We start from the raw sequence: 10,277 nt of genomic DNA, 5'->3' as shown, positions 1-10,277 counted from the left end.
CTGGTCTTGAACACCTGGCTTCAAGTGATCCTCCCACCTCAGCCTCCCAAAGTCATTGATTATCCTGACGTATTTCTTCTCATTAGCTTGTCATTTTCCAGCAGGATATTCTGCGATCCAGTTTCTCTGTTCTGCTCTCAAATGACTGATGGGGGCCGGCACTCTCAGGAGTGACCTCCATGCAGACAGGGCACTGGAGCACAGCTCTGTACCTCCCAGCAGAGGTGGAAGGAGAAGGATGTGAGTATCCACCTTTGTTAGTACAGGCTCCATGAAAATAAATCATACCACCAAATAAATGGTTTAATTTTATTTCAAAATTGTACAAAATGGCCATAAGCGGCTATAAAAAACTTTGTCTTCAGAACATGTGGAAATTCAGAAACAACAAAACAGGTATCATTCACAGTGTAATGGAAAAGCTTTTTCTGAGGCAGGAATTATAACTCTTCCTTCTTTTTCCCTAGTCTTTCATGGTCTCCCTCCCGGAGGGCTCGAATATAATTGGTAAATCCCAATTCCTGCAGGGAAGGGGGAGAGAGAGAGAGAGAGAGAGAGAGAAAGGAGCTTTAATCCCTGAGCTGGCTATGCACGCTCCCTCCCCACCCCCCGGCCCCTCCAGGGGCTCACTCCTGTGACAGGGATTGGTGGGCAGACATCTGCAAGGCAGAGAGGGTCTTCATGGCTTCCACCAGCCCTGACCAGCAAGTGAGAAAACCCTCGGCATCTGGAGCCCAGCCTGGCTCTGGAGACAGGACATCTGTGACAAGCCCTTGGGACTCTCCTCCAGCAATGTCAAGCCTCAGCCAGGCCAAGGGCCTGTGGCCTCTCGGTGCAGTGTTCCAGCTGACTTCCGCGGTTTCTGGGACGCTGCCCAGTGCTGTCCCTCCTCGGTGGCAGTTTCCCTGCCCATCAGCAGAGCGAGCTCTGGGCAGACGCCTCTCCCCGACTTACTGTGCGGTCGCTGTCATACTTTTCTGTGAACTTCCCATAGTAGTAGTAGTGGAAAGTGGGGTAGCCCTTGACAGCCTCCTGCTGGCACAGGTCTTGGTTCTTGTCTTTGACACAATCAACAGCAGCACAGGCGATCTAGGGGGCAAGGTAAGGAGAGTTGGTATAGGGTGTCCCCAGGCTGAGGCCTGGACCCCACAACACAGATTGCACATCTAGTCCACATCACAGGCTCACTCTGATTTTTCTCCTCAGTGGCAGGTAGGAACTGAACCAAAGCACCCCCAGCTCAGGGCTCCTTGGAGACTGACGGTGCTTGCTTTCAATTTCCAGATGGGTAAGGTTAGGGGACTTGGCCTGGAGTGCCTTTTGGCTGTCCTTTAAAATCAAGAGTATGACGATCGTAAAGGAAATGATGACTTGAAAGCATTTGTAAACACCACAGGTTCTGTGGTGCTCTCTGTAAGGGACTGTAGGATTCAATCATTTCTCAACGAATATTTCTGGAACATTTGCTTGGGGGACAGTGTAGTGCCAAGGTTAAGAGCAAGAACTTTCAAGTCAAGTTCCCCAAGTGCACTCTTGGTTTGCCTGGACATTAAGACTTAAGGAAAATGACCCAGCCTCTTGATGCCTCATTTTTTTCAGCTGTGAAATGGGGATAATAACAGTATCTAGGCTATCAGGATATTGTGAAGACTGAATAAGAGAATTCAAGTGAGGCCAATGAGCACAGAACCTGGCACTAGATTCGTGTTCAGGAAATGTCAGCTGCTATTACAGTCACTTCTTCCGACCCCATACACAAGCTCCGTCCCCACTTAGGGGCTCAGTGTCTGGGCAGGGGTTGGATAAAGTGACAATTCCAACACGGTGTCATGTGAGGGATGAGGGAGGTGGTCCAGGTGCCAGGTGAGTGGGGCAAAGGCGCTTTGTACGATTCGCCATCTGAGTCAAGACTGGAAGAGGAGGAGACCAGGGAAGCACATCTGGAAACTGGAGGAGCCCCGCATGACTAAAGTCATCAGAATGTTTGGTCAGAAAGTGGTTCCCACATTGGCCACTGGCCTCTTCTTGACCATCTAGTAAATTCCACATGCTGGGCAGCTTTTCCTCATCATTAGTTGTTTTTTCGAAGGAAGACAGTATAAAGCAGAAATGAGGAACTTGTTTCCTATTGAAGGTCATACACCAGGGAAGCCGGAGAAGAGGTCCTCAATGGCCACACCCAATACAGAGGTGTTATGGAAGATGGGGCAGACTCCCATGAGAGGGAGTCCTCCCACCAGGCAACACACACTGAAACCCTGCCGTGTGCCAAGCCTGTTGTAGATGCTGGGGGAACAATGCTGACCTTGACAAAGTCCAGTTATCAAGCGTCTGCTGTATAACAAATGAGATCATTTTAGATAGAGCTGAACGAATGCTTGGAAGAAATTAAAAGAGGGTGATTCAATAAGATAATTTAAAATTGTTGAATAGCCGAGATTTGCACAGTTCTTTGGTTGACGGTTATTTGCATTTGGACAAAGGCCCCTTTCCAAGTAGGACAGTCCTGCCAGCCCCCATGGCGACATTTACTCATCACATCCCTCATGCCCAGGTGAGCTGCGGGATGGATAGCTGGAGAGAAGAGTAAGGTGCGGTCTCCCCTGGCCACCAGGCGCCACCCTCACCCCTCTCACCCTCATGCTTCCCTTCTACTCTTCAGTTACGTAACATCCTATATGGTGAGACTTATAAAACAGAGTTTACAAACTTGCTGCCTGCAATCTGTGTCTGGCTCTCAGTCCTGTTCTATTTGGCCCACATTGAATTTAACAACAACAACAAAATAAATAAATAAATCTGAATTAGCTCCACCATAGAAATGGAACCAGAAGATTTAATATAATAATTTGGCTTTCCAGCTTCTCTTTAAAAGTCAGAAGACTTGATGGCACTCACCCTGCAGTCTCACAGGTGACAACTGGCTGTGCGGAGAGGCAGCTGTCCTTCAGGTAGGCTAAATGTACCTTCCCCAGCATCCCCTGGAGCCCAATTCACCCAGGCCACCAGACTGGCCCCTACACACTTCTGATAACCCCAGCCCACCTCTAAAGCAGTTTATTATTTAAAAACATGAAGCAGATGCTCCCTTGGCCAAATCGTGGGGTTCTATTTCTCAGGGCAGGTGCTATGGGGCCCTGCCCAGGGGCCCAGGCATCCACACACTCTCCTTCCCTGCAGCCAGCGGCTAAGGCCCCATGTCCAGCCCGGGCCAGGAGCTGCTGCTCTGCTGTGAAAGTGCTGGACGAACATGGCTCCAGGCTGCTGCTCTCCCTGCATCTGCTTTAAATTATGAATTTAATTTGTATACATGCTCTGGAGCTGTTGGAAACACAGTGTATGGTTTTATAAATCTACTAAATTAGAAATGTATACTTGTTCTGAATCACCTAAACTAGCTGCCAGCTGCACACACGGAGTGCAACTTCTAGCTGCAAAGGCGAATCCATGTGCAGTTTCCACAGAAGAGGAGACAAATGCGGCCTCCCCAAAGGCAGCAGCTTAGACTCTTTGGAAAGAAGGCAGCGAATAAAGCTCTTCTCAGCTATTGAAATTTCACCTAAATGCCTGCACCCCTATATCCAACTCAAGATTTGCACTGATCACCTGCAACAGGAACACCTATGATTTCTCAGTTTGTTCTATGGTGGTTGGTACCAATTCCTGGGGCACACACTGCTGGTGTCCTACCACATTCCCTCGGACCAGCCCTTGCCACAGCACCTGCTACTCTCAGCCTCCGAGCATCCTCCCAGCCTCAGGGAGCTGGATGTAAGGCCAATGACAGATGGGGGTCTAGAACAAGGACCCTGGCTTCCTTGGCCTTTGAGTGACAGCTCTGTGTCATGTTTCCTGGTGAGGTTTCCCGTGGGACTGAGCCTTGGTGACTCATACAGTCATCTGTCCAGAAAACACCTGCTTTGGTTCCTCCCCATTCGTATCTCACTTCCAGGATCCTCTGTGAACTTCCTGAGGTCACTTCCCAAATAAATTCCCTGCACATGAGCCCAGGAGCAGAGTCTGCTTCTGGGAAAACTCAAACTCTGACAATGCTTGCTTGCGATTCTCACTCTGCCCCTCTCCGGCTGAGAAACTAGCATATGATCTCTCTAAGATTCAATCACCTACCTCTTCAGCAAAATGAGCACTGTAACAATACCTAGTTGAGCATGCTATTGTGAGGACAACATGATGTAAGTAATGCTTTCAGTGGAAGAAGAGCTCTCAGTAAATATCAAATATGTTATATTGTTCCTTCATCCAGTCAACATTTACACAGGTCTAAGGGGTCATGACTGTGGGGAGTTCAAGGACAAATGAGGTCTCTGTCCTCAGGGAGTTTTCACTCGGAAAAGGCAGTAGCCAGCTTCATAAACGGGAGGACCTACACGTCATGGCCAGATTTCGGTAGTGAAGTGGGCTCATCGCAGAGGAGGGGCCCCCAATGCCTCAGGGCCTCCCTCTAGGAGTGACCTTCACACCTAGCCCCACCCCAGCCCCAGGCTGGGGACACCTTGACGTGCAGTGAAAGGTGAGCCCCCCACCTGCTTGCCAGCCCACCACAGGTCCTGTCTGCCTTGTCCCTTCAATAACACCATCTGTTCCAACACTAACACGGTGCAGTCCTTTCCCCATCAGTGTGCCAACCGATTAAGTCCCCAAGTAAGCTCCCGGGAGGGGGTGGAGGCTCCCCGGCTAAAATATGAGCTGCCACACACAGCTTTATTGATTCAGTAAAATAAATCTCTGCAGGACCTAATATTGACTTTGGCTATGAAAATGGAAGTGAACAACCAACTGCATATTGATTGGGAAAGGAACAGGGGCTGGCTTCTGGGTGGAAAAACCCCACAATTCCAGCTAAGAAGTGGCAGCATGGGGTGTCAGGAGACCCAGTTCTGGCTGTCAGTGACCCGTTGGACATTCCTGGGCAAGGGACACAGCTCATCTCTGGGCCTGGATCCCTCACACATAAAGGGAGAGGGGACAGGCCAACAGTCCCCACACACCAGCCTGTGGCCAGCACAAGAGCCAGCTCTTAAAAACCACCAATTTCCAGCACCATCGCCCAGACTCCGATCTGATAGTTGTAGGATGGGACCCAGTAGTCACGGTGCCATGCCTGCAGCACAGAGTGGGCACCAGTAAGTTCAGCCCCCCAGGCCAGATGGCTGGCTTCCCTGATGTCATGAATGTAATCTCCAGGAATCCCAGGCAGGCCACCTGCCTCGGACAGAGAGGTTATGAAGTACATTCCTGAACGCAAGTGAGGGTGATCCCTGGCTTGGAATAAAGGAAGCTGAAAGGAGAGACAGAGGGAATGAGAGACAGAGGATTGAACCCAGGAAAAGGCTACAGCACCACTGGTCCAAGGCAATCAAGCAAAGGTGTGTCAGTGTCTAAGGGGAAGGGAGCATCAAGGAAATGGGCCCCCGTGGAGTAGTGGAGGGGGAATGGGAAGAGGAGACATGGGCTCTCAGTTGCCCGCTGGAGGCCTGGCAAGTCTGGCCTCACCTGCACTGACGCAGGTCAGAACATAGGGCAGCCTCAGCAGCGGTCTAGTGGGCAGAAAGGGGCCACGTCAATGGGGCTGCCCCTCCAGGGTTTCCCCAGTCCCCCAGGTGCCTCAGTTGGACCACACTCCCTGACACCATGCTCCCCAGCATGGCTGGGAGGGCAAGTCCAGGCTGTGTGTGCCAGTCATACCTCAGGATCCTCACAGATCTCCTGAGGCCTGTGGAGACCTGAGTGGCCGGTGGGACAGGGAGATGGCACACCTCAGCCTTTCTCCTGCTGCCCAGAGTACTCAGCGTTCTGGGTGGGGTGTGATGGATGTCGATGCGGAGTGGCACCTATTCCAGTCCTGTGGACTGGCAGCCCAGGCCGTGCTGGATATCCTGGGACCCCCAAGCAGGAGCAACCACCCTGTGCTGTGCACAAGTGGGTGGGGACCATGAGGGACATGGACATGGGAAGGAAGCCTCCGCTGCCACACACCCCTCAGTACAGGGAAAGGGGCAGGCAGAGGAGGAAATGCTTCTGGTCATTGTACTCCCTTCTGGTGGGGGTGAGGGGTGCCTCAAAGCTGCAGCCAAGGTTTGTGGGTAACAACAGGACCTCCTGACTCCAGAGAGAATCCCGGGCTCTAGGTCTAAGTGGGAATCAGGTCCCCAGTTCATCCCTACTCTCCCTACATGGGCCTGTCCCCAGCCTGGCTTCTTTTGGCTTTATGTCCCTGTAAAGTTCTCATCACCCTATCTCTGCCACTCTCTCTGGGCCCATTAAGGTGATCCCAGCACCTGTATCTCTGCTCCTACAAGGTCTGGATGGTACCTTCAGGCCTGACCTCCTGTTGGCCTCGATCAAAACTGCAAGCCCCGCCCACCCAGCCCTGGGATGGCCATCTGTCTCTGCTTGTGAGTGCTGTTCCACGGATACCAGCTCCCCTTCCCTGCCTTGGCTGAACCTCCGTCTAGGCCTGCTTGGCCTGTTTACCATCCAGGACTCTCTGCTCAGCTTGTGTATGGCCTTGGTTCCTTCCAGCCTGCCCTCACCCCACCTGGGATTCTACCCAGGAAAGTAAGTAAACCCACGTGTGACTCCGGGTTTGGGTGTGTGTGAATGCGGATCCCACATGACTGCCAGCTTCTAGGGCCTGTTAGGCCAGAGATTCCCACGACTGAGTCTCAGGGTTGGGAGGAATCTTTGCAGTCTTCTGCATCAGCACTGCCTGGCGTGGATGAGAAGGGAACGAAGCCTGGCAGTCAATCACACTTCCCCAAATTCAGGGGTATTTCCCTGTCCCACAAGCCCTCTCCCAGCAGCAGCCCCCACTGCACCAGCTGCCTGGGCGGATGTGCCTGGGGGACGCACCTGGCGGCCCTGCACTCTAATCCAATCTGCAGCTCTAGCTTGTTAATTTTATGCTTCATCAGTCGGCAGCTGCAGAAGCCTTTCACTTAGGCAGGGCGAGGCTCCACTGACATAGCCTTGCTCTCCTCCACCGTGGCATCCTCCAGTTGACTTTTGTTGGATTTTTAAATTTGTATTTTTAATTATATAAGTAATGCATGATGATAATCCTACAGTAAAAATGTTCAAGCACTAAAAAAGTAAACAGATGACCCTTTTAACCATCCCTCTCCTCCAAGTAAGTGCTGGAATGGTTTAGCGTATCCCTTTTAATTGATTTTGCAGCATAAATCCAGCCTGCCGTATCTTCCTTATAAAGAGAACGTCCTGGTTCCCAAGGAATTCCCTGCTTACAGGTCTTAGCTGACCTGCCCCTGTTTGGGGAAGGGACTTGAATGACAAGGAGGAAGGTGTAGGAATTAGCTGGGGGCAGATCAGGAGATGAAGAGGGCTATCCTTACCTTTCGGTCATCTTTGAAGGCATCAGCAGCAGCAGTAAAGTGCGGAATGACCTTCTTACAGTGTGGGCACCCTGTGTGAGAGGGGAAGAGAGCACACAGGACAGTGATGCATGTGCAGGGAGGCTGCAGGGCCAGGGGCCCTTCCTGAAAGCTCCAGAGAGGGTTCTCCAGGAGCCCCAGCCCAGCCCGCCACACTGTCAGGGTCCTTTTATCAACCTTGCCAGTCTAACCACCTCCCGCCCATGTCTGATCTATTGGTGGGGGGATTGGTAGGAGTCCCTGTCACAAGCATCATATGCTCCTGCCCAGGCTGGGGGGCGATGGTCACTGTAGTATAGTTCTGCTCCTTCCACAGAGGACGAGGAAGAGTCTGATCTTGGGGGCAGAGGGAGCTTTGGGCTTAAAGAGGAAGACACGGAATTCTCAGAGCCTGCTACAATCTTCTCTTGCTCCAGGGATAATAGCAAATCTCTCCATTTCCTGACTGAGAGGAAGTGGCACTGGGAAATGCAGGCTGGGGGGATTTCAGGGCACCCACTGCTCATGCTTTGCTGCTAACTTCTGCATTCCTAGCAACTCCCACCCAGCCTAGACTATGAGCAGCCAAACCAGGCCCTGGTCCCCGGGTCTCCGTCTATCCTCTGCTCTACAATAACCAGAACCTCGAACCCAGGAACTGGAAGGCCACGGTCAGGGTAAGAGGGAGAGAAGCTACAGGATGTCACCAGGCAGTCCTCAGATCCCTTGACGCTCTCTGTCCCAGAGAGAAAGCTTGTCAGAGCAGCAGCCTAAGGCCTTTGAGCTATACGGGGGCCCCTAACTCCAACATCTGTCTTTTGTTCTGGGCATCACCCTGAGCCCCAACTCTGACCTCAGTGTCTCAGAAGCAGGGTAGGGACCTCTGTGGGGGCCACTTTCTCCTCCTGTCCTGGTGAGCCCAGGAAGCTGCAGGCTGACCCAACCCTTCCCTCAGCACTAACAGATCAGAACCCAAACCCGCCTCCTCTCTCAGCCCTTTCCTAGTCACTGGTGAACAGAACTGCCCAGGGCACAGCAGGCTCTGAGGGGAGGGTTTCCCTGAGCGAGGGGAGGCTCCAGCCCACACCTCCTGTGTCAGCCAGCCGACCTCAGCCTCGGGAAGGCAGAGATGCCACAGTGGGAACAGAAACGGCTCTGCTCATCTACTTTCTCCTTTTTAAAATAAGATAATAATGACTGGCATTTCAAAGGGTTTTGTGAAATCAAATTAAGGCTAAGCTACAAGTTTAATCTGAATTTAGTCCTTGAGCCAGTCCTGAGATGAGCAGGACCACCCACATGGCCTGGCTGGCAGAGTGGCCAGCTGGCCCAGAGCATTGTGGGGGGTGACGGGGGGTGGGGGTGTAGAGGGATTTGCCAAGTCTCATGCAGAAGGAGCAGAAGAGACCTGGGCCAGTGATGGGTTATATCAGAAATGAGACAAGCACGGCTTAGCAATGTGTCTAGCATAGCCTAGCTCACAGCAGAGACTGGCTGTTTTAATAGCCTAAAATGGCAATTACAAGTAACACTTCACTAATTTGACATAACAGAAAGAAAAATAGCTCAAATTCATGAAAATGTCACACTATAAAGGGATGATGTTATAAAATTTTCAAAACACTTAAAGAGCGCAATCTACTGGTTAACAAGGTACGTCACAGACAGCTCCTGCAGGCAGCTGCAGGCCCCTTGTGTGTGGTGTATGCCCATAATAGCATTAGTCTGGCTGAAAATAACCACCCCTTCCTGAAAATCTGGTTTGACTATTAATTTTTCCTTTTTAACCTCTTTGTTCATTGAAAGTCTAAAGGTAACTGTCAGCCTAGTGTAAATTCCTGTTACCATCAATTTAAAATATCTAGGCCTCAGATTAATGGACTTCTGTTGCATCTAATTTTCTCATTATCCAAAAGAAAGAGCGGGGCCAGTGAATAATGGGAGGAAGGGCTGTTTCAGAATGCTTCCAAGAGGTGTCAGGAGGGCCAGATGTGGATGATTTTTTTTTTTTTAATGTGGGCTTAAAAAAAAAAAAAAAAAGGGCACTGGCTTTGTGTAGCAGAAAACCAAAGAAGCCTCTCAGAGAGGGGAAAGAGGAACAAAGACTGAGGACGGGCTGGACAACTGCAGTTCTAGAGACTCCGCCAAGCTGGCCTAAGAAGGGCAGTCACCATGACCAGATCATTCAGCATAAAAGGAGCAAAGAAACAGCAGGAGGAAGAGCCGTGCAGAAGCTGGGGAGACAGGATGTGGGGGCAGACATGGTGGGAGAAGGGATGTGGGAGGTGGAGAGATGTGAGGGGACGTAAGGTGTTGGGGTGGGGCAGCTGGAAGGGGAGCAGGAAATGTGTGGGCAGGCTGCTTTTCCTTTAGACCTCTATCAGGCATTTGACTTTACTATTTGACATTTCTGTAGTGTTTAGATCATCCTTCATATATAAAAAATATATCGTATATGCTATATTTATATATAAAAATAAGTATTTTTTTATTATTAAAAAGTCAAAAGAGATATCTTTTTTGACCTTGGAGAGTCTTCCCCCTGTAACCCACCGATAAAGATAGATGTCCCTGGGGCAAGGTTTAGGGACAGAAAAACACAGTAAGAGAGATGAAGAAACTCTAAGGAGCAAGCCCTTTGCCAGAGGTTGAGTCACTCAGTGACCCTGCCCTGGATGAATTGCGTTTAGAGTTTCGTCAGGGTAGACAGTGAGCCTCTCAAGGCCTGGCAGGGACATGTCTCCTTCCCTTGTACCCTGGGCCCTGGACACTGCACAGCACGGAGCTGATATCTGATGGATAGATGGAAGGCAGGCAGGCAGCCAGGAAGGAAGGAAGAAAGGAAGGAAGGAATAAAGGAAGGAAGGAAGAAAGGAAGGAAGGAAG

At 50.9% G+C, this 10,277-nt stretch overlaps 1 protein-coding gene across 1 annotated transcript in view; it reads right to left on the bottom strand.

The window, feature by feature from the left end:
- Positions 1–295: 295 nt before the first annotated feature.
- PDIA5 (protein disulfide isomerase family A member 5) overlaps positions 296–10,277 on the bottom strand; it is a 93,120-nt gene continuing 83,138 nt past the window's right edge. Inside the window, exons 15-17 of the mRNA XM_023214810.2 lie at positions 7,374–7,444; positions 955–1,089; positions 296–521 (exon numbers count right to left, since the gene is read on the bottom strand). Of these exons, the coding sequence (XP_023070578.1) occupies positions 441–521; positions 955–1,089; positions 7,374–7,444 (287 nt within the window). The 3' untranslated portion in view covers positions 296–440. The remainder of the gene's footprint in view (positions 522–954; positions 1,090–7,373; positions 7,445–10,277) is intronic.

The sequence above is a fragment of the Piliocolobus tephrosceles genome, chromosome 2, assembly GCF_002776525.5.
Source record: "Piliocolobus tephrosceles isolate RC106 chromosome 2, ASM277652v3, whole genome shotgun sequence".
Lineage (NCBI taxonomy): Eukaryota > Metazoa > Chordata > Mammalia > Primates > Cercopithecidae > Piliocolobus > Piliocolobus tephrosceles.
This window is presented reverse-complemented; position numbering and strand designations above follow the sequence as displayed.